Source organism: Mya arenaria, chromosome 16, assembly GCF_026914265.1.
Source record: "Mya arenaria isolate MELC-2E11 chromosome 16, ASM2691426v1".
NCBI classification, from domain to species: Eukaryota; Metazoa; Mollusca; class Bivalvia; order Myida; family Myidae; genus Mya; species Mya arenaria.
In genome coordinates, this window is record NC_069137.1 from 30,937,487 (window position 1) to 30,962,829 (window position 25,343).

The 25,343-nt window shown below is 35.2% G+C and overlaps 2 protein-coding genes across 2 annotated transcripts in view; both read left to right on the plus strand.

Annotated features, from left to right (window-relative positions):
* Positions 1–25,343, plus strand: part of LOC128222117 (talin rod domain-containing protein 1-like) — a 47,406-nt gene that overhangs the window by 1,186 nt on the left and 20,877 nt on the right. The window contains exon 2 of the mRNA XM_052930975.1: positions 16,121–16,231. The gene's annotated coding sequence lies outside the window, so the exon portion shown is untranslated. The remainder of the gene's footprint in view (positions 1–16,120; positions 16,232–25,343) is intronic.
* LOC128222118 (uncharacterized) lies at positions 7,463–8,898 on the plus strand. Its single transcript, XM_052930976.1, has 2 exons — positions 7,463–7,969; positions 8,478–8,898. The coding sequence occupies exons 1-2, from the start codon at positions 7,775–7,777 to the stop codon at positions 8,895–8,897; spliced, it is 615 nt and encodes a 204-aa protein (XP_052786936.1). The 5' UTR covers positions 7,463–7,774; the 3' UTR covers position 8,898.

Genomic DNA, 25,343 nt, shown 5'->3' on the forward strand with positions numbered 1-25,343 from the left:
CAAGACGGCGTGTTGCATGCAAGACCGGTGTTCCTACCTCTAAGGTCAAGGTCACACATTTGGAATGCTGCATATAAGGACAAAGAGTATACATGTAGCTTGTTGTGTCCTGACTGTTACTTTCTCTTGTATGGACAGATTTTAAAATAACTTGCCACATGTTTTTGACATATCAAGATGACCTGTTGCGTGCAAGACATGTTTCTTTACTATGGACATAAGAGTGTAGGTTGTCAGATATGGGTGGTACTTTTTATGTTCAAAGGCAATTTACATTAACTTGCCTTATGTATTTGACATGCAAAGGCAATGTCGCATTTGCAAGACCCTAAATGCATAGAGGAGTTTCAATCCTACAGCACAGACATAATGTCATGTGGTCTTTGAAATGCACCAGCCATGTGGGTTAGGCATAATGGCATGGGGTCTTGCAAATGCACCAGCCATGTGGGTTTGACATAATGCCATGTGGTCTTGCAAATGGGCCAGCCATGTTGGTAAGACATAACGCAATGGGGTCTTGTAAATCACCAGCCATGTTGGTTAAACATAATGCAATGACTGTGGTCTTGCAAATGCACCAGCCATGTTGATAAGACATATTGCCATGACGTTGGTCCTTTTGGTGGGGGTGGGGGGGGGGGGGGGGGGTGGTCATACGTCACAAACTGTGAAATCTTTTTTTTTTATATGGCAAGTTCTTCACAGTCACATTGGTAGGAGTGACCCCATTTAATAAATTTGAAGAAGAAATACATACTTTACGGTTAAATGTCACTAGATTTTATGAGGTCATATAACACCAAGCAGGAGTACATTCCCCATCAAACAATTGTGTACAGCAGTGTCGGAGCAGCATTCTTGTACACCAGAGTGATGATTCTATGCGTACCACACTCAATTCAATCACCACCATTCTTAGTGCAAACAGCAAAAAATATAGCCAATCATACATGTTTCGCTGTTTTTATGCCCCCAAGGGTAGGCATATTAAAATCGCATCGTCTGTCCGTCTGTGTGTCCGGCTCAATAACTCGTGTCTGGTCTGTAACTTTCCCTTGTATGGACAGATTTAAAATAACTTGCCACATGTGTTCCACATACCAAGACAATGTGTCGCGTACAAGACCCGTGTTCCTACCTCTAAGGTCAAGGTCACACTTAGTGTAAATATTCACAATGGAGTGCTGCATATAAGGACATCGAGCATAGGTTGTCGTGTCCGAGCTGTAACTTTCCCTTGTATGGACAGATTTTAAAACAACTTCCCACATATGTTCCACATACCAAGACGACATGAAACGTGCAAGACCCGTGTCCCTACCTCTAAGGTCAAGGTCACACTTAGTGTTCATTCACAATGAAGTGCTGCATATAAGGACTTAGAGCATAGGTTGTCGTGTCGGGGCTGTAACTTTCCCTTGATTGGACAGATTTTAAAATAACTTCCCACATTTGTTTCACATACCAAGACGACGTGTCGCATGCAAGACCAGTGTCCTAACCTCTAAGGTCAAGCTCACATTTAGGTGTTTAATCACAATGGAGTGCTGCATATAAGGACATAGAGTATAGATTGTCATGTCTGGGCTGTAACTTTTTCTTGTATGTACAGATTTTAAAATAACTTGCCACATGTGTTTGACATACCAAGATGACGTGTCGCGTGCAAGACCCATTTCCGTACTACGGTGAAAGATACCATTGTGTTTATTCACAATGGAATGCTAAATATAAGGTCATAAAAGTGTAGGTTGTCAAATATGGGTGGTATTTTTTATGTTTAGAGGCAATTTAAAATAACTTAATTATGTATTTGACATGTAAAGGCAAGATCAACTTTCATGTACTGACTTTGTTCATAGGTCAATGTCATATTTGGGGGCATTCGTCACATTCTGTGACAGCTCTTGTATATTTATAGATTCTCTTGGAGTTTGCAAACCATTGCAATTACCCATAGCCAATGGCAAAAAGAATCCTGACGACAACTGGCTTGAGACAAGAGTTTTCATTCTCTTTTATGATGATAAAATGATACTTTTACCGCATATTTTGTACTTAATCTTCATTCCTTTAAAATTCAAATATAGTGGCGATGATTTAAGTTTTCTGTACCTGTATACTTCCAACAAATAGGCTCATATAGAATCTTATAGGAGAAAAATATTAAAACTGGCGTAGCTCATTTATTTATTATTTATCTTTTCAGTTTCTGTGATACTAAAAGGAAAATATTTCATTTGATACTTTTTATGCTCTCCTTCGAAGAAGAGGAGGTTACATAAAAATATTGCTTTGCACATGTCGGTTGGTCGGTCGGTAGACCAAAGCTTCACCACTCGACAATTCCTGGACATACGGTCATCAAACTTGACATGAAGGCTGGGCCTAAGGAGTAGATGACCCCTTTTGATTTTAGGGGTCATCAGGCCAAAGTTACCAAACGTGAAAGAGGTAAAAAAGCTTTTCCGAATGATATCTCCACAATGCCTCTACCTATGATCAACAAACTTGACATGGAGGCTAGGCATGACCAATTGATGGCCCCTATGGATTTAAGGAGTCATTGGGTCATAGGTCAAGTCACAGTGACCTTGAATGCGAAAAAGTTGTTTGAGTGATAATTCGACAATTCCTGCACCTATGGCCCTAAAACTTGACATTTAGGTTTTAGGTGACCTCTTGAGGACCACTATGGATTTTGAAGTAAAATAGTCAAAGGTCAAGGTCATAACTCATATTCATCATTTAAATATGTCATATTTATGTATTTACTGCTGCTAAGAGGAATCATTTTTATCTGCAAATATTAGTCATCATCTGAACATGATTAAAAACTGTACCTTCCATTCTCACACTTTGAATGGTCATAATCTTAAAACTTCCGCAAAAGCATCCAATGTCAATGACATTAATCAGCTGTCATTTTGGTCTATGCATATTTCGTTCAATTGTCCAAATAATCCTGACAACATGGCGCTCAGGGGGCATAATGTTTGGCAAACATCTTTTGTTAACCAGGTTTTCAACGAAATGAATTAGAATGAGGTTGTTGTTGGGCGGGCGGCGGGCGGGCGTCAAACATTGGTTTCTGTTCAATAACTTTAGTTAGCATTGATAGATATTGATGAAACTTGGTGTGTAGGTAGCTTATGGGAAGAGCTAGCTTGGGATTGCTTTTGAGGGGGGTGGGGCTAAGGTCAAGGTCACTTTTACTTAAAATAGAAAAATGGTCAAGATCACTGTTACTTAAAATAGATAAATGGTTTCTGCCAAATAACTTGAGTTAGCATTGACAGATATTGATAAAACTTGGTGTGTAGGTAGCTTATGTGAAGAGCTAGCTTGTGATTGCTTTTGAGGGGGGAGGGGCTAAGGTCAAGGTCACTGTTACTAAAAATAGAAAAATGGTTTCTGCCCAATAACTTTAGTTAGCATTGATAGATATTGATGAAACTTAGAGCGAAGGTAGCTTATGTGCAGAGCTAGCTTGGGAGGTGGGGTCAAGGTCACTGTTCCTAAAAATAGAAAAATGTTTTTCTGCCCAACAACTTAGTTAGAATTGATGGATAGTGATGAATCTTAGTGTGAATATAGCTTATATGAAGCTGCAGATTGAACTTGCTCATACAACAAATTAATTGGCTTTAATTTCTGATTGCCCATAACAAAAACCTGGTTTTGTCGCATTGCGGCGCTTCTAGTTTAATATTCATGTGATAATTACATTTTGGTCATTTTTAGCTCAACTATTTGAAGAATAGGTGGGCTATGCTACTCGCCCCAGCGTCGGCGTCGGCATCGGTGACGGCGCCCTGGTTAAAGTTTTAGGGCAAGTTGGGATTTTCACTTATAAGTCCAATACCCTACATTCAATTGACTTAATACTTCACGCAGTTGTTCAGGGTTCATCACATGATGAGGTTAGATTATTTTACTCCATATTATTCTTTACACAGATTATCGCCCCTGATTGACTATGGAACTTAGGTTAAAGTTTTAGGGCAGGTTGGAATATTTATTAATAACTTCTATATCCTTTGTTCAATTGACTTAATACTTCAAACAGTTGTTGAGGACCATCACACAATGAGGTTACATAACTCCATATTATCCTAAATACACGTTATGGCTCCTGATTAACTTAGGTTAAAGTTTTAGGGCAGGTTAAAGTTTTAGGGCAAGTTGGGATTTTCACTTAAAACTCCAATACCATTCATTCAATTGACTCAATACTTCACACAGATGTTCAGAGCCATCACATAATGAGGTTAGATAACTCCATATTATCTTTTATACAAATTATGGCCCCTGATTGACTATGGAACTTAGGTTAAAGTTTTAGGGCAGGTTGGGATATTGTTTAATAACTTCTATACCCGTCATTCAATTGACTTAATACTTCACACAATTGTTCAGGACCATCATCCAAAGAGGTTACATAACTCCATATACTTAATACAAGTTATGGCCCCTGATTGACTTAGGTTAAAGTTTTAGGCAAGTAAAAGTTAAGGGCAAGTTGGGATTTGAATAAAAAAACTTCTATACCATTCATTAAATGCACTTAACAAAATTCAAAATTATTTACGACCATCTTACAACAAGAAACATAACTCCGTTTTAAACCTAAATACAAATTATGGCCCTTGAATTTTTAATTATTTTTTTTTTTAATTTCCTTTGAAAGGCATATTTGTATATTCTTAACCACATTTTCATAATTGGAAATCAAGTTATTTGAATGACTTGCATCATTGTTTGGGCGGGCTGGTTGGAGGGCAGCATCAAAGTCACCTTATGTATCGAATAATTTTAGTTAGGTTTGACATAAAGAGACCAAACTTGGTCAAAGCGGCGAAGTCGAGCGCGCTGTCTTTCGACGGCTCTTGTTAATATTTTTTTGAAAACTCCCGATACATAGGAATAAGAATGGTATGTATCTGTCATTAAATATTTAACTTACATGAATTTCAAATAATATGATTATTTAAGATCCAGGGAATCTGAAAGTTCGTAATACATATTTTTTAAAATAGTTTTCTGTTTAATAATTTATGTCAGTCTTAATTGGACTGGTGTATTAGAATGCTCAAGATATTGGTTTATGGCCCCTCCATATGTGTCATCTCTGCGGGGCAAATTATTGTTTGGACATATTTCAGGGATTTGCATAAGTTAATATGCTTGATATATTAAAATTTGGGGAGTATTCCGTACCCGTAATTTATTTTCTCATATCAAATATGTATTTCTTGAAATGGAACATGATTGTATATTTTAAATATCAAAATATACATTTTATAGTGAATGTGAACAATTAATTGTGTCAACGTCAATATACCACTCTCCACCGGTCGGTGGAATTACCGAAAACCCGAAAATCCCCGTAAATACCGAAAATCCCTTCCATTCTCTGAGGTATATAGCGTTTTCTTTAATACGCCCGGATTTACTACTTTATTGTGTTCGAATGTTGTATGCCGTAATTGTTGGAGGTTGGAGAGGGGTGGGGAAGCCTGGGGAGGGTGGGGATGGGGGTCGTGGTGACTAAAACCCGGGACCCCCTTTCATTTTCAAAAGTTCGTACAAAAGAAGAGTATGCGAGGAGGTTCTTACGCCGTTCCTTCAAAACTGCATTGTGTTTTAGTGGGTTGTATGCTGTATATCTTGGTGGTTGGAGAGGGGTGGGGGAGTCGGAGTAGTTGGGGTGGGGCAGGGAGTGATTAAACCCCGGGAACCCCATTCATATTTCTAAGTACATACACAAGAGTATGCAGTATGGTTTAAAACTGTATTGTGTTTAAGTGGGTTGTATGTCGTGGTTGAGGTTGGTTGGAGAGTGGTGGGGGAGTCGGAGGAGGGGGTGGTGGCTACGAAGAAGTCTCAAATACTACTTTCACATATCTCATTTCAAATTGTAGAGGTAAGGGAGGGTAGGGTCGTACCTTACCGTATACAAAAAAGTATGCGAGGGTGTGTACGCCGATATTTAATACTTCATTTTGGTCGTCCTGTATGCCAAAGTTGTTGGTGGGTGGAGGGGTGTGTGGAAGTCGGACGAGGGGGATGGCTAAATCCCGGGAAGTCCTTTTAATTTCATATATGTTAATGTTTTAACGACTAGTTCAATATCACATTTCATTGTGTTTGGTTGCTATTCGTATTTTAAGTATATCGTATATTGAATGTTTTAAAGGTGTATTATTTGTTATTGATATTTCCTGTAATAAGTTATCCGTTTATTTCGTTGTAAAGCGCCTTTGAACGTGTGGTTAAAAATGGTGCTGTATAAGTTAATCGATAAATAATAATTGCGTATTGTGAACAAGTTGTGTGTCGAGAAAGGTGAATAATTGGTATCAAGCGGGAGTTGATTATATTCCAAGTCAAAGTCAAACACGGTTTATTCTCTCATACCATAAACATGGCAAATGAGGTCCTATACAAAACATATATACATGGCGGCAGATATAATGTAAATTTCTAACTACAATTCATATGATACCCAATACGAGTATCGGACGGTCATTTACATGAAGCCAGAAAACATTATAGTCAAATCACAATGAATAAGGTTGTATCAATAGTAGAAATATTACCTTTGAATCACTTGTACATAAGAAAAAGAATATCTAACAATTGTGTGCCTAATTTATACAATTGTTCTTATGTGTATCATAACGATTTGTATGTGTCTCAACTGTTATGTGGAATCGCTTGGTATGTTTCATTGCACAATCTCGCGAAGAAAGAAATGCAAATTGCACAATTTCACATAAATACCATCACTGTACCTAAATAAGAATCATCAACATATTTTAACATTTGTAATGACAATGATAGGAAAGTGTATTTAATGAATAAAGGCTTAATATAAGATTTAATATCATAAAGCATACTATTTAAATTCATACATGAAATATTCGTCTCAATATCGATATGGACATGTCATTGTGAGATATTGGTCCATGTCTGATACCTATCAGTAATGACACCCCGCTGTGACAGATTCTTATCGTGCGGTCAGTACTTGGAACCATGCTGTCACTGATGACTATAATACGATGTGTATTGAACCCCAATGGCGGTCAGGTTCAAAACGGGATGCTCCTGTGAACCAGAAATTAAATCTTGTATTTACACAAAGGAGTATTTGAAGATAAACTTTCACTTATAATTATAATAGTTTTGTTCATCCTCACCTGATGTGAATATTTTTTTGAATGTATTTATGATTCTATTTCATATTATGTATAACCTATGTCATACCATGTGTTTGTTTATTTATTATTCATTTGTGGTTAAGAAGATGATGTACGTTGTACAAGTCTTAATAAAATATCTGTTCTGTTTTATTTACACGAAGGTAACAAGTAAGAGTACGCGGTGTATGAGAGAAACATCTGAAGTCGGAATATTTATTTCTTAATGCAATGCAGTTCAAGAGTACATTGCACGTCAGTGTTTCTATTTATATATATATGTATGTTTTATCAATTATATTCGTATTGTTCTTGGTATAATAATAGTACAATATAGATTTAGTGAATACATTTTAGGAAAAGCGTTGTAAGCATTTGCTTTTAAAAAGAAAGGCGAGGAATATTTGGGGAATAGTTGAAAGCGAATATGGATTTTAAAATTGGCTAATTAAAGTCGGAACACCTTGAGAACGTGATATGTTAAATTTCACGTGTTTGGTAAAAGGGTGTGAATTCGCAGTACCTAATGAAAGCGCTTGTTGATATATCAAAGTTAGAACCGTGTAATGAGTGTTTGTAGCAGAATTAACACCTTGGCATGGCTTGAGCACAATCGTCAGATTGTCAGTATATATAAAGGTGTGTTCAAATATATTGCATGTATGTTGTGTTCACTCTTGTTATTAAAAATGAAGAAAGTTGCAATTTTCGGGGACAGTCACGTCTGGCGACTAGACGCATTCTGCAATGAGGACCTCAAGGTGCGTTGTTTTTTCATGTTCACTCACTATGTACAGTAAAACCTAACTTCCTATTTAGTTAGCTTACATCGGCGATTTATACGTGTTTGTTTCTAGTTGTCATATATAACGACATGCCAATATACTCGTACTAAAAAGTTTTAGGATAGTCAGTCTGTGAGAGTGCAGCTTGTAGACTTTTTGTAAACACCTACTGTCACGATTTAATGACTCAACCTAATTAAGCGTACTAAATATTAGGTCTGAATGTACAATGATATATTATGTATTCATATGTGATGTTTAAGCACTTTGTACACTGTGAAATGTTACAGTCATAAGTTGTGTAGTAATTCTATAATTGAAAGGCCGCATATATATTCTGTTTTGTATATATTATGTTTTACTTCAATTGAATATATACGGATGACAATTATTAAAACAATGTTGCAATGAGGTGATAATTGAAAAGAATATTACAAAGGCAACGACTGTGAAGCCATTTACAATATTAAATGTATTCTTTTAGGTGCCTATGGAGGTGCGTTTCTTTGGTGCGGGCGGGATGAAAGCTTCCAAACCCAAACCAGGACTTTTGAAACAGGTGAAGATGTACGGGGCGGACTTGGTGGTAGTGAGTTTGGGCGGCAATGATATCACAACTACATCCGTACCGAAGGACATAGTGGCGGCCGTACTTCACATTGCCCAGGACTTCCTTGACAGTGGTGTATCTACCATCCTGGTGTTGGAGATTGGGGAGCGTGGAGCATTCCGGGACGGGTTGGGGTACAGGTCTTTTGCAAGCCAGCGCGCACGAATTAACCAGTTGCTGGGGAAGAGAGAGCTCGTTGAAGTTTTGCGGCTTCCCCACATACGTTTTCCAGCCGAGTCCATGCGAGACAAAGTACATTTAAATGAGAAGGGACTGAAAAAGTTGTTTTTATAGAATTAGGTCGGCAGTGTGCCGGTACATGTAATTGTGCTCGTTTCATTCGTCAATAATGTTAATTTGTATCTGTTCATGTGTTCAGCATAATAAACATTGCAGGATGAAGTTTGTCTTCATTTATTGTACTTTTGCCACTGACTACAGTCAAAGCAGTTGTGCTTGCGTGCTTGCGTGCGTGCGAATCCAATTTGCCGTACAGAAAGCGAAATCCCTCAGCTTGTGATTAATAACGCGATTTATTCTAGCCAAGCGTAATCACAAAGAAGAATGGTAGTAGCAGTTCACTGCCACTAAACCGATACACATTCCCTGCAATGTGTTGTTTTCTAAGACAGTTATATGAGCTGAAATTAAATCATGATGATTAAGAATGGGCGAATTGAGTGTATAATCCAGCTATTACTCAAAACAAGATGACGTGTCACCAGTGTACAAATAATATGAAAGAACATTGGGGAATATAGAAATGTATTTGTACAGTTCCTGAAGTATGCGACCATTAAGGTAGCACACCCCTAATAAAACCTCCACTCGGTACTCAATGCTTTAGCCTGTAGTGTTAAGCACAGGGACTAAGAATATTTTGAGGGTTTCATGATAATGGTTCGAATCCAGCCAGAAGCACATTGCAATATTTTTTATTTATTTTTTTGGTTTCATTACCTAACATTTCTATACAAAAGTTCAAATTGTATTTTAATTAAAAGTAATGAGATAGATGTTTACACATATTAATATATTAGCATCTGTGACGTTTTTTAACTCGCAATTACGGCTGAAATAGATGTTTGGGATTTACCAACTTAATTTGTTAAGAATGAGACGGTTTAACATTTCGATATTTTGGCATAATGTTCTCAGAAGACAATTCTTAATACTAAACTACAGGAGTATTTCAAGATAGTGTTGTTTTTGTATATATGTTAATATTATATGTAATGTGTGTCACCTTTTGTTCTCTAACTTGTGCAGATTTTCTATTGTGGTTAGCCGACTGTTTGATAAAGTAAAGCATCGCTACTTGCTAAGTAAGACAAGATTTCACAGATTGTAACAACTGTAAAAATTTACGAAAAGATGTATATGGTATTATAATTTAATTTAAATTATTTTTCAAGAATTAGCTCATTTAGGACTTTTAATGCTCACTGCAAATTCACATTCAGTTACCAATCAGTTCACATTAAAGTCGGTGACAGTAGCACATGATTTTGTAATGTTTTATTTGTACTGTATCAGATATTGTGTGCAATGAGTTGATGTTGATTATTCTATGCAATATTTTTTTCGTGGTCACTTTGTTATATTTATAATCTATGCAATCTATTTATGCATGTACGCCGATGTTTTCATTCGGAGCACCTTGGCCATTTCCTACGAAAACAACCTCAAATGTCTATGAACGGTTTACAAAGTAAGAAATCGGTACACTTTGAATTAAGCAGCTGTACTTATGTTTGCAATTTTATAAAATTAACGGGCAACTATTTTCAACTTAAATCTACACATTTTTTTCATTATATAATGTAGAATTTACGGACCTTCTTAACTGAGGTTGTTCTCGAAAAAATGGAGCTCAACATGAATACTTCTATGCAACCATTATTTATGTCCATGTCATGCTTGTGTTGTTGTGATATTTGCCACATTTTACCAAACTTAATCTATTGGTGTATAATTTCGCGTTTCTTTTGCCCAGTTTATTTCCATCTTTTCAACTGTCAGTTGGTCCCCGTTTTTTACTGTTTGTAGAAATTGTGTAACCTCCACTTGTGTTCACAGTCAGTTAAGGGCGCTGTATGAAATGCAGATAACTTTTCAAAATCCTTCTTTAAAATGAAAATAATACAACAAAATAATTCACACAGCTACCACCGATTAAAACAAATATAGATGAAAGCAAAATGGCAAAGAAATTAAAAAAACATACATTTAAATCCAGTCAGCGGACATTTAAATATATTAAAGACCTATGTCATGTATCAGTTTGTCTAGCAGTGCTTCGAAAACGCCTTAATTGTGCTTCTCAGTTGTGTTGTAATTATGTGTGTTAATTGTTTCGATATATATATAAGATCACCGGATAAGGCGCTCGGTAAGACCAGAACATTCGTTATGTACAGGAACATCTAGATTAATTGAAACTACGTAAATGCTGATGTCGTTGCCTTCATCATGTCCAGCTTGAAAATTACCAAACGAAAATTTCCCATTATATGGAGTAACATCAAATTCATGCATAGGCGCATTCAATTGTTTGTTGTGGATTTACTGTGCGCCATTGTCCGGTACAATTTTTTTTTTCATTTTAGATGTTATGTGTTTTATTGTATGTCTTTTTGTTCATATAATGTGTTTTTGAATTGTGTAACATTTTGTATCATTTTTGCTCGTGCCATGCTGTGTCTACTCTGGAAAACATGTCATACCCTTTGAAGTGCTTGCGCGTGAGTTTGTTGCTACAGAGACCCGCCGTGAATCCCATTGTACGGAAACTTCAGTCACACTGAGGTGGCATATCTCTCAGCACAACTCGCGTCGCAAGTGCAACTACTCCTTTTTCCAAATTGCGTTAACCTTTTGTCGTCGTCGAAAACCATCCGCCAATAATAAGCAATAATAGCGGCTAGCTGATGTCAACATGCACTTTTAGGTCAAACGATATACTTGGTACATTCAATTTTGGGGTGTACCATTTATGTCAGAGCTAGACAATCAGTGAAACCCATTTAAGCGCGTGAGTTTGTTGCTGCAGAGACCCCCCGTGAATCCCATTGTAGGGAAACTTCAGTCGCACTGAGGTGGCATATCTTTCAGCACAACTCGCGTCGCAAGTGCAACTACTCCTTTTTCCAAATTGCGTTAACCTTTTGTCGTCGTCGAAAACCATCCGCCAATAATAAGCAATAATAGCGGCTAGCTGATGTCAACATGCACTTTTATGTCAAACGATATACATGGTACATTCAATTTTGGGGTGTACCATTTATGTCAGAGCTAGACAATCGGTGAAACCCATTTAAGCTCGTGAGTTTGTTGCTGCAGAGACCCGCCGTGAATCCCATTGTAGGGAAACTTCAGTCTCACTGAGGTGGCATATCTCTCAGCGCAACTCACGTCGCAAATGCAATTACTCCTTTTGTAAACGGCCAGCAATAAATACGGTTAGCTGATGTCGACTACATTTACTGGGATGGATTATTCCTTAATCATCGCTTTATGATAAAATATTTCTCTATATCGCATCAACAACAAATAAATAAAAATAGTTCAGGAAAAGTTCATGAAGAGTTCGAACTTGCTCGACAGCATGACATGTTACAGGCATATTTTCCTCGCGTTTCGCTTTCGAGTCTTTAAGGTACGCATGAAGTAACAACTGTACTTAAAAAATGAAAAAAGGGTGCATATGTTTTCAGTTTATGTCCCCCTTTAGGGAAAGCTGAGACATATGCATTGACGTGACATTCAACAGTACTGCCAACAATGTCACACCATTATACCTATCTTTCTAGCCATGGGTTCTTTGTATGCTTTGATTGATAATTGACAGTCATTATACAACTGTTTTGTCAACTCAGTTTTACATCTTGTACATATGTTTTATTTATTTTGTTTTATACACTGACTGTTCAGGCTATCATATGTGTATTTAACTTCTATTATTATACATGCTTTACATTTGCCACAACCCTTGCGCGTTAGTGCTACATTGCTGCTGAAGAGAGCCATTACATAGCTCTCTTACGTGGACTTAAAACATTGCATTTCTGTATGATTACTAACCCATTTAAATGCTGGTATGCCTTTATGTGAATAGTTCTAAAACGGGATATTAAGGTTTATAGAAAAATGTTTGTGAGCTAGATAGGTCTATATAACAAACAAGGTACAGTTCACGAGTACTGTCATAGTGGCAAGACGGTTGTTAATTACCTTTAATTCGAACATATCACTTTACGGTCATTCCCGTGAATGTTTCGGCAACCTAACTGTTTTCGCAGAATAGGATGATTATTTCAAAATAAGTATCGATTTCTTTCGGGATTAATTGATGAATATTTTTAACATTGCATAAGCAGTCCGTCTTAAAATAATACGAAATGAAAGTCCATAAGGGAGGGAGGTTATTTGCAATTAGACCAATTTTTTATGATTTTTTGAAGATGCTGTTGCATTTCAATGTTCTCTGAAGCTGTAGTACGTAACAAATTAGGAATGTGTTGAAACTTCTTCAACTAAATGAGGGTAGGTTTTGGGTGGGGGTGGGGGATGGGCCATGACGAGAGCGCCTCCTCGTGGTGTTGCCTGAATATGGCACGGTGAATGAACAATCTGTTTTTCATCTAAATTAGAAAAAATATATATATAATACAAATCTTTGGTCCAATTCAAGTCCACATTCATCCTGCCATAACTGAACGCTCTCATATGGTCGAAAATTAGCAATATCACTTCGCTTAAGATCATCCTCTTTCATATAATATACCTCTTCGGGACATATGGCATTATAATAACCGCCTACTCAGCCCCCGAAGGTGAACAGACCTCGGCTTACGCCTCGGTCCATATACACGTTCGATGGGTAAATGGCCTGTCCTTATTATGTCATATGGCCCTCAGTGGTGTATTATATTAAATTTCTTTAATATCGTAAACACTGACGTGCAACGTACTCTTGAACTGCATTACACTAAGAAATAAATATTCAGACTTCCGATGTTTATTTCATACACCGCGTACTCTTACTTGTTACCTCCGTGTAAATACAAGATTTAATTTCTGGTTCACAGGAGCATTCCGTTTTGAACCAGAACGCCATTGATTGGGGTTCAATACACATCGTATTATAGTCATCAGTGACAGCATGGTTCCAAGTACTGACCGCACGATAAGAATCTGTCACAGCGGGGTGTCATTACTGATAGATATCAGACATGGACCAATATCTTACAATGGCATGTCCATATCGATATTGAGACGAGTATTGCATGTAAGTATTTAAACGGTATGCTTTACGATATAAAATATTAGATTATGCTTTTATTCATTAATAACACTTTCCTATCATGACCAATGTTAATATGATGTTGATGATTCGTATTTAGGTGCAGTGATGGTATTTAAGTGAAATTGTACAATTTGCATTTCTTTCTTCACGAGATTGTGCAATGAAACATACCAAGCGATTCCACATAACAGTTGAGACACATACAATTCGTTATGATACACATAAGGACAATTGTATAATCAACTCCCGCTTGATACCAGTTATTCACCTTTCTCGACACACAACTTGTTCACAATACACAATTAATTATTATTTATTGATTAACTTATACAGCACCATTTCTATATACACGTTCAAAGGCGCTTTCAACAATATAAACTAATTACAAGCAATATCAATACAAAAGCTATTAAACAATCAATGTACGACATATTAAAAATCAGAAAATCAATAAAAAAAATATAATGTGATATCAATTGAATTACTAGTTTGAAGTTGAAACATTAAATATCAATATCTACGATAACAAAATAACTCCAGCCCATGTAAAGTACACAACTTCTGTGTATCTTTATTACCGTCTGCTGCCTTATCAGATCACACATTTAAGTGTCTTGCTGTGCGGTGTCATCCAATACAGTACAATTTTCATAAACGAAACTGAATGAATAAATCTTGTTATCATACTTCGTTGGTTTTGATTACGTTTAAGTCACCCCAACACCCCTCCACCGACTCCCCTTCCCCTCTCTACAACCAACTATGGCATACAAGCGATGACACTAATAATAAGTAATTACTCCCGGCGTACAAACCACCTCGCACACTCGATGTAAAATGAAAGGGGGTCCCGGGTTTTAGTCACCACGACCCCCATCCCCACCCTCCCTAGGCTTCCCCACCCCTCTCCAACCTCCAACAATTACGGCATACAACATTCGAACACAATAAAGTAGTATATCCGGGCGTATTAAAGAAAACGCTATATACCTCAGAGAATGGAAGGGATTTTCGGTATTTACGGGGATTTTCGGGTTTTCGGTAATTCCACCGACCCACTCTCCACAGCTCCACCACCAAAGAACACTCCAATAATATTGTCCCCCACCTCCCCCATTATAGTCCCTGGGAATAGGATTTGTTATTGGTCCCAGATAGTCCTGATAAAAATGAAATGATCAATCATATTGACCTGAAAACTAATTACATTATAAAACATACAATTGTAAAATATGTGCATCATATATTTATTGTTAAAGATTAAAATTATGTTTCGTTAGCTTTATTTTAATATTTGATGGTTGACTTGTTGCATTTCAATGATTACTTTATTGAAATATTTGTCCATTATAAAATTAAGTACCAGAATGCATTGCGTGTTTTGTCGCTGAAAAATTTGCTAAAAAGCACCTCATATTCGAATCAATACTAAGTGCTTAACTTTACAAAATTAATAAAAATTCAGTGTATGCTTTGTGTAACGAGCGTTTTGATTGGTCGACGATGATATCAGGAAAATGATCTATTTATAGTTTGCACTTGATTTTGCAGCAATTGAAGCAGAGGTGAGATTTATCATTATCAAACCTCTGATGAATGAGAATGTAGCTGCAGGCGCTGCAGCCCCAATATTTAGAGATAGGTTCCTGCTCTGCACTAATACATTTATTGAAGCCATGTTGTTGCGGATCCAATATATTTAAGAGCCGCATCTATCATTGTCGCACATACTCACTGAATTTTTTGCTAATTTTAGGGCTGAATATCTGCTATTTTCCCTCATTAAAAAGATGTTGTTTTTCAAATATTATGGTCATCTTTCCCCTGCTGAAATTCTAAAAATAAAACTGCAAAATAGTTCTTAAGAAATCGTCAATATCAGAAAACAACAATGTTTTCAATGCGTCATGAACAGGTACTGGTTACACGCGGATTCCAGACACGCTCAACTTCATCACTATGCACAGGCACTTTAATGTGCCTGGTATGATGTTCTACGCATGATGTCTATCAAAATGTCCCATAATAGTAAATATTATGTAAAAAGATTAACAAAAAGTCTTTGTTACTTCATAAAAACAATCTTCAAACCAGCACCGAGTCCACCAAACCCCATCACACAAATACCTCAGGAAATAAAGAAAACTTAGAGTGACCTTCATTGCCCTCAGCTTCTTTAAATGGTGCTTAAAATTGTTCTCCTTTTCAGCGTTTGTAGAAGGGTTATGTGCAGGTGGTATGTTGAGAGATGTTGTGCTGCCGTGATGACAGGCTGGAGTACACCACAAATCTGCTGATATCCCCCTACTACAAAAGCCAAGTATGTCACATGTGATAATTATACTCAACATTTTATATTACCATTTGATTTTCTAAAATCACTTTTGATGTGTATTATTTAACCTGTCCATGTATACTTGCTACAACTTTTTCGCCATTTTACAAATGATTTACAATGATTTAAACATTTTATGTATTACAAGGTCAGCAGTCCATTTATTTTTTTGACAGATTCAGACCAGAGAAAAATACTTTACTTTTGAACTTCTTATGACATAAAACTGATTTTTAAAAAAAAATACCGTGATATACCAACTAATTATTGATTATTTAGATATATATATATATACACAAAAAAGGGACACAATTATGTAACATATGATATTATGAAATACAGTAAATTTGATGTCATCTGCTTATCGAAATGAAAACTACAAGTGTATGTTTAGAGTACTTTTATGGTCAGTGAGATGTTTTTATAATCCCGGATTATGCTGTAAAAGAAAACAGAAATTAAGGTGGTAAACTTAGGTTTGATACATCAATTTGGACCAAACAATGAACCATGTTCCTTTTAAGTTAAGCTATCTTCTTTCGCATCGAAGTCATAAGGTAAATTCTGGTCACCTGTATGATGACTTGAATCAAATGATACTTAATTGAGTCATTGTTCATTTTTCTGATTTCCATCCAAAAAGAATCACTAATGACACAATATTATAGCTACTGAGTATCAGACACACATGCTTTATTGCATAATAATTGATTCATTTGAAGATCCTTTAGTGCATGAGACGATGAACAATGACTTCCAGCAAGGTCAAAACACATTTATTGGCAAATATAAGATTAAAACAGCCACAGTGTTTAAATTGGAAGCCGCCATTTTGATTGAATTTATTGAAACCAATGCTTAACGGATTGATAAACAGTATGAAAAACCACATACTTACCTTTTCAAAAACACTTCAACAAGTGTAGAAAAATGATAATTGATTATTTTTTCACTCTTTAAAACAAATATAACCACAAAAAGTCTGGTTGGTGATAAAAGTATAGGTGAGGGCGCACACAAAAAAAGATTTTGTTTTTAACATTTTCAAAAACTTAGGAGCGGAAAATCGGCTGAATGAAACATTAATTTGGTGTGGCCTTATAGGTTTTCTTTTTAACATATTCACATTTAGTAAACAACAGCTTTTGAACATATGAGCGATTTCAACAATGCAATACATAATCGGTGGCGAATTAAACTTTAAATTTTGAAAAATGAATTGTAAGATATTTCACAACAGACTAAAATGGAACTTTGGGTCATTCTAAACATTGGATCACTCAAGGTTTTAGCTCGGTCTGTGGTGTCCTTGAGCTATTGCAGATTTTCTGTAAAACTTCTTGTGTTCAGGAGATTTTAAATTTGATATTTTACTTTTCTTCATTAAAACTATCAATCAAAAGCTTGTAAAAGACCAAAGGCAGGGCATTGTTAGCGGTGAAGACTGTGCTATGTTTCATTTAAAATGATGAAATAGCGAAGTTTTTGCGAAGCTTTGTGCGGTATTGGCCAAAAAGCGCAGCTATTCGCAAAAGCTGCGCTTTTTCAGACCAATACCGCACAAAGCTTCGCAAAAGCTTCGCTATTTCAAGCAAAAAGCGCAGCTTTTGAGAATAGCTGCGCTTTTTGATCCAATAGAGCAGAAAGCTTCACAAAAAAACGCAAAAGCTGCTTTTTTTTTCCTCCAACCCTCTTATACTATAGGGGATAAAAAGCCTCAGACTGGTGTAACAAAAAACTTTTCATAAAATATATATCATATATACATCAATGCCTAGTTTATCACTAGTTCCCACATGATATGAATAAATATCCCATTGATACCTGTGTATAAACTTCCCCAATAAAGAATAAAAACAAAACATTATGACCTTTTATTGCTGTATTAAGATGTGAAATTGTTGAATATTAATTTTTTTTCACTGATACTATAGTCTCTATTAAACCACAAGGAAGCATATTCTAAATGTTTGAAATCATTATTTATACTTAATATTGTTTATTTTTGTTTAGATCTTCTAAATATTTACACCATTAGTTGGTGTAGCGGCATACCTTTCAGTATGATACCTAAATTGTAAACTATTTTTTTAAACTGTCAACTATATAGTAAAATGACTTTTTTCATACTCTGCCTTACATTGCCTTTTTGTTAAATTTAGAAGTTCCTAACAGCTCTGTTTATTACACAGTGTGAACTACCAGATTGTTAATTAATACTTTACATAATTGATCAATCCAATTTTCAATATCTGGTAGGCCATCTGGCAGATGGCAGTTTTATTACCCCTTGGAAAACAACACTGATTCTTATCAGATGTACATTTAATGGAAAAATATTCTGCAAATTTTGATAGATATTCTGTTAAACCAAGGGTAAAAACAAGAAATCAATGAGTTTTAAAACTATATCTTATAAATTTCATTGTATTTTTATGAGCTGGATATCATTTTGAAATATAAGTCCAACATGTTTAAGAAAATAGTCACTGAGGTTATTAAGTAATTGATAAACAACTAAAATAAGTATAAGATCAGAATATTAACTCACCAGTATTACATGTCATCTTTTACAAAACATCAAATGATTGGATTGTCATTCCAAATCATTGTCCATGTTCATCTGATCTTATGGTAGTTATATCATAAATTTAATATCATTAATTTATCCCTTTAATTATCAATGGTTGTTATTTGTGTAAATTCATTAATTCCTTTAAAAACATCCAACCCTTCCTGCTGAAAAATGGCCACCCCTGTTTCAAATGTGGTTCTGAGATTCTGATTGGTTGTTGTACAAATATGGCTTATCATGGGAATGGCTTATGAACAAAGCATTAAGGCCACAACAAATTGATCATTTGTTCTACGGATTTTGCCCAAAAAAAGTAGGAGCGAGCGAGCGAAAAAAAAAATTAAAATACTTTTTTTAAAATTTATAGCAATTCAGAGGCGAGCGCAAGGCGAAAAATAAAATAAAAATTAAAAAGTTTATTTCTTACTAAATTTATCATGCAATATGTCAAGAAATGCTTTTTAATTGCAAACATAGGTTCTTAGTTTAAATATAAATGAAGTTTAAATATAAATGAAACGGTTTTGATTGTATCACATGAAAATCTGTCTAAATATATAACAAATGGCAATAAGATCCAGTGCTTTACTATTACTTAAGACACTGCCGATTAAATTGCGGGACAACACAATTGAAGCAGTATTAAAAATCTGCAAATGTGGCACCGGTCATTATATTAGAGCAGGTGGTGGAATAAAGATGTTTCCCTTTCAAGACCTCGCCTTTACCACGAACCAATTTATAGGTCCGTGCCTTGAAAAAAAAATCATGACACCCTCCATAGCTTCAATGCCCGTAAGAAACAGGCCACTTTAATAACAGGCCACTTTACTACAAATCGATCAAAGAAAACAAATGGATAAGAAAAAAGAATTGAGAAAATTAAAACAGTCGTTTTATTTTCTGATTTTACTGATGTTATTTTTATACTGTACATGTACATGTATGTGTAACGCACTAGTCAATTGTAACCACGACCCCCATGGTCCGGGGAATAGCGGGGACTTTGACTTTCGGTCCAGCAAACCCCGGGTAAAACCAACGGCACTGCGGGGCCACCTGGAAGGTGAAAACACGGCCTATTTCACCGGCTATCTCCGGTATACCCCCGGTCGGGGGGGGGGGGGGGGGGGGGGGGGGGGGGGCATGGTTACAATCGAATGTAGTCTAAAATAATAGACGTGTTATACGGGATTCTTCCAATCCCTAACGTCTAAACGGGAATATGCAAAAAACGGGGGTGTTTTAAAAATATTGAAATTGTTTTAAGTGAAGTATTTTATGGTTGAAATTGATCATAAAGAGTTATTTTCATATTTTAACATGTACGTGAAATGTTATTTTGCACTAAACAAGCATTTAATGCATTAAAACAAGTTGTTTACCTTTCCAATAAAACGAAAGTTGACTGACACAGACAACTATTATGCGAAGGGGAACAACTCGATACAATCGTAATAACTCGGCCTCCTCCGACAAAGCTTCGAGATAGACCTCGTTATACAATCGTAACAACTCGGTCATGGCCGAAGTGTTCCGAGCGATTTAAAACTGTGCCCAAAAGCCTTGCAGGTGCCCTTCATGTATATATCGTTATGTTTTGACAGAATGAAATGAAGAAAAACCGTCAAACTCATAATTATAAGTTGGATATTTATTTTTTGTGTACGGAACTAATATAAAATAACATTATCTGGTAATATTTTTTGTTTTTATTATATTTTATAGACGCAATATGCTTTAACCTGGAATCCTGGTCGGAACAACTACCCACTTTTGATACTAAACAATTTGTACGTGAAGGATTTGCCATATCAAAAATCTAAAAAAAATCCGTCAACGTACAATTATTTGGACTACAATTGAATGGTGCATAAAATACAGACTGTTTCTGAAACATTTACAAGTCCTTCTATTTTTATCAATTACGAGTATAAAACTGAGAAATGCATTTTAGAATTTAAAAAATAACTCACGAAAACATGTTCATTTGTTGTAAGTCGAGTGTCCGTGTATTTTAATAGTTTTGCACTCAAAATCTGATTTAGTTATTATTAAACACTAAATTTTGAGTACAAAACAATGAATTACTTAAAACACACATAAATAATTATTGCCTTCGACGCTGTGAAACTGTTGTTGTTTGCTGAAGACTATAATCCATTGACTATGACACTGATTTTCAATTAAAAATGTGTATTTTACATTAACGAAAACTGAAAGTATCCGGCAACTTAATACCGGAAATAGATAACAACGGTGCGTCCTGCAAAATATTCCCGACAAAAAAGACTGTCAACAAATATCGGCTGTTTTGCGGTTACCCGGACCTGATTTTGTCCTGACACGAGGAAAGTTTGCTCGCGGAGAATGTAAAGCATGGAAATACCTTCAAAAAAAGGCGAAGTCGACGTTGCAGGTTCAAATTTTAAGTAAAAAAACTTCAGAAAATAGAGGAAATTCAGAAGTAAAAAAATAAATAATATGCGCGGCCAAATAGTAAGTGCGGGCGCAAAAAAAAAGTTTTTTTTTTATTTTTTTTTCGTTTTTCGAATTTTAGGTGCGGCAAATCCGACGAACAAATGATCAATTTGTTGTGGCCTAAGATCTATGATCATAACATGTATAGAAATTAATGTAATATGGATTCTGTGAAAATTCAGTTGAATGCAATTAATAACTGTTTATTTTGTAAGTGTATTATTTTGCATAATATTATAAAATTATGATTTATTGCATTGATTTATTAAAGATATACTTTTTTTATTTTATTTTGAATCATTAATTGATAATTCTTTTCATCATCCAGTCATTTAAAGTAACTAATTAAGTAAATTAATAAATCAATTTATTTATTAATTCCTTCATTCAATTATTTATTCAAATTTTCATTCATTCATTCTTTCATTCATTCATTCTTTCATTCATTCATTCATTCATTCATTCATTCATTCATTCATTCATTCATTCATTCATTCATTCATTCATTCACTAATCAATCCACCAGTTAATCAATCAATACATCAGTTAATCAATCAATACATCAGTAAATCAATCAAACATTCACATTCATTCATCATTCATTCATTTATGCAATCAATCAATCAATCAATCAATCAATCAATCATTCATTCATTCATTCATTCATCCATGTATTATTTTATTTTTGGATTTTCCATATTTCATTCATTCATCAATAGACTGAATACTTCATTCAATCAGGAATAGAATGTATGAATTTGATGAATGACTGAATATTTTTTTTATGTTATTGTAGATTTACACATGTATGGATAAACTAAAACAATTAAATTACTGCTGATAAAAGAAATTCTTAACTTGAACATGAATTATTATAATTGAGATGAAATGCAGAATTTTTAAATGAAAAAATTCTTTAGCTAAAAAAAACACTTATAATACAAAAGTGCACCTACAAAGAAAAGATAAAAAAAATAAGCTTCGTCTTTTCTTTTAAAGCTTTTTATGCAAAAGACGAAGCTTTTATGTTAAAGACGAAGCTTTTGTTTAAGGAAAATATGGCTTAAACAAAAAGACGAAGCTATTTTTTCAAAAGAAGAAGGTTTAGCGAAGCTTTTTTACTAAAAGCGAACCTTTCATGAAAAAAATACAGCTTTTGAAAAAAGCGCAGAAAAAACACAGCTTTTGCAAAGCTTTTGAAAAAAATGCAGCTTTGGAAAAAAAGCGCAGCTTTAGGGAAGAAATAGCTTCGCTAAAGCTGCGCTTTTTATGAAGCTTCGTTTTTATTTGGCACGGTAAAGCTATCTTCGTTTAAAGTCTTCATAAAGAGCAAAATATTGCCTTCTGACGTAGCATTTATGACCCAATTAATCACGTGGTATACCCACTTTGATGGTGTAGATTAGCGCTTAAATTTCAGTGTAGAGTTTTAAAAGAGATCATGTGTATACAGTCGAAACTTGTTGGCTCGATATTCTAGGGACAGGCCAAAATACTTCAAGCCTCGAGAATATTGAGCCAAGCGGGATTGATTACTGAATGTGTATTTTTCTTTGATACCAGGACAGACATTGCGAAAGTTCAGAAAAAGTCTCGGTCGTTCGCTCTCTGATATTTAGTCGGTCCAAATGAAAATTGCCGGTCCGACAATATTTTTTTGAAAACTTGCTTTTTCAAAGCCTTTGTTGCTTATTTTACATTTACAAGAAATAAAATTGTATTAAGATAATAAACAGTTAAACTTGAACACAAATATTATTTTGAGATTAATTTGACAAAATATTATTAATCCAGCTTTATTAAAGGAAGCCATTTTTAGCTCGACTATGCGAAGAATAAGGAGAGCTATACTACTCACCCAAGTGTCGGCGTTGGCGTCTGTGTTGGCGTCACCCCTTGGTTAAGGCTTTGCGTGCAAGCACACATAGGTAAATATCTCAGCAACTATTAGAGGTATTGCATTGGGACTTAATACAATGGTACTCAACCATCCAACCTACTTAATAAACCAAGTTAGATAACTCTAGTTTGCATTTAATGCAAATAATGGGCCTTTCTTATTTGACTTAGAAATTCTGGTTAAGGTTTTGCTTGCAAGCACACATAGGTTAATATCTCAGCAACTACTTGAGGTATTGCATTGAGACTTGATACAATGTTACTCAACCATCCAACCTACCTTATTAACCAAGTTAGATAACTATAGTTTGCATTTAATGCAAATAATAGGCCTTTATTATTTGACTTAGAAATTCTGGTTAAGGTTTTGCATTCAAGCACACATAGGTTAATATCTCAGCAACTGCATGAGGTATTGAATTGAGACTTAATACAATGATACTTAACCATCCATCCTACTTAATTAACCAAGTTAGATAACTCTAGTTTATATTTAATGCAAATAGTTGCCCTTTATTATTCGACTTAGAAATTCTGGTTAAGGTTTTGCGTGCAAGCACACATTGGTTAATATCTCAGCAACTATTTGAGGTATTGCATTGAGTCTCGATACAATGGTATTCAACCATCCAACCTACTTAATTAACCAAGTTAGATAACTCTAGTTTGCACTAAATGCAAATAATTGCCCTTTATTATTCGACTTAGGATTCTTGTTAAGGTTTTGTGTGTTAGCACACATTGGTTAATATCTCAGCAACTACTTGAGGTATTGCATTGAGACTTGATACAATGGTACTCAACCATCCAACCTACTAAATTAATCAAGTTAGATAACTCTACTTTGCATTTAATGCAAAATAATTGCCCTTTATTATTAGACTTAGAAATTCTGGTTAAGGTCTTGCATGTTGGCACACATAGGATAATATCTCAGCAACTACTTGATGTATTGCATTGAGACTTTATACAATGGTATTCAACCACCCAACCTAATTGAATAACCAAGTTAGATAAAAAAAAAATTGCAAATAATGGCCATTTATTATTACACTTAGAAATTCTGGTTAAAATTTTGCATGTAACCAAACATGTGAACCTTTGGCAATGACAGAGAGGTAGATTTAGGTCTCAAAAGCTGTAGTATGGGTTCAAAAGCGGTAAAATTCCTGTAATTTTCAGTCAAAAACAATGATGGAAACAATGTAAACAAAAACTTGATATTTGTTACTATTTTTAGATTCTCGGAAAATACGCATAAAATACGTCATGGTTAAGAGACTTGTCAAATGTCAGTGTTTGATTGAGAAACAGAAGGATTATTAACTCTTGACTTGTAAAAACAAGTTTATATTCAGAAGAGCTGCTAAAGAAATCAAATCAGACTGCCAAAACAGGTCAGAGTGTAAGTGCAGACGACTGCAGAATTGTACATGTCAATTTTCCCGCCAAAATGTCGTAACATTTTTAACACTGTAGATAATTAATAACACCTTGGAAATGTTGTTTTCTTTATTGTTTTGACAGTTTTATAATGTCTTTGATATTTACAACCATGCTGATTAGAAGGATGCCAATTAACAAAGAATGCTGATTAGTGTTTATTGCACCATGATCTTAAAAGTGACAGATTAATAATGGTTTTGTAGCATGGTTGATAGAATTTTGAGGTTTTTAAGAGAAAATTTAAGGCCAATTTGATAGAATATTGAGGTTTTTTAAAAGAGCTTTCAATAACGGTAGATTTCGACCGGAAAGCGGTATGGCGTTAGAAGGGTCTCAAAAGCGGTATATTTTACCTACCGGTAGAGTTCACATGTATACATGTAACCACATTTATGTTAATATCTTAGCACATCATGTATTGCATTGAAATCTAATCTAACAGTGATTCATGCATGTTTCGCCAAAACTTTTCAATCCTTACACTGAAAAGAGGCATAATAGTCGAGCGCGCTGTCTCTGTGACAGCTCTTGTTTGACAGATACTCGCACTTAATCGTAATGAAAATTCTGATTGGTGGATTTGTTGGCAATTTGTATTCTTCGGACCGTACCGGTACCGTTTCGTAATCAAATAGCATGTTCCAAAGGATAAGATTATTGTTTGGAACATTTGGAACTATCATTTAAAACATTCCA

What these genes read in the sequence shown, in the direction of transcription:
- LOC128222118 (XM_052930976.1), top strand. Translation starts at nt 7,775, where the DNA reads ATGAGTGTTTGTAGCAGAATTAACACCTTGGCATGGCTTGAGCACAAT. An exon ending in TCTGCAATGAGGACCTCAAG is followed by an intron (nt 7,970 to 8,477) that starts GTGCGTTGTTTT and finishes GTATTCTTTTAG; the next exon opens with GTGCCTATGGAGGTGCGTTT.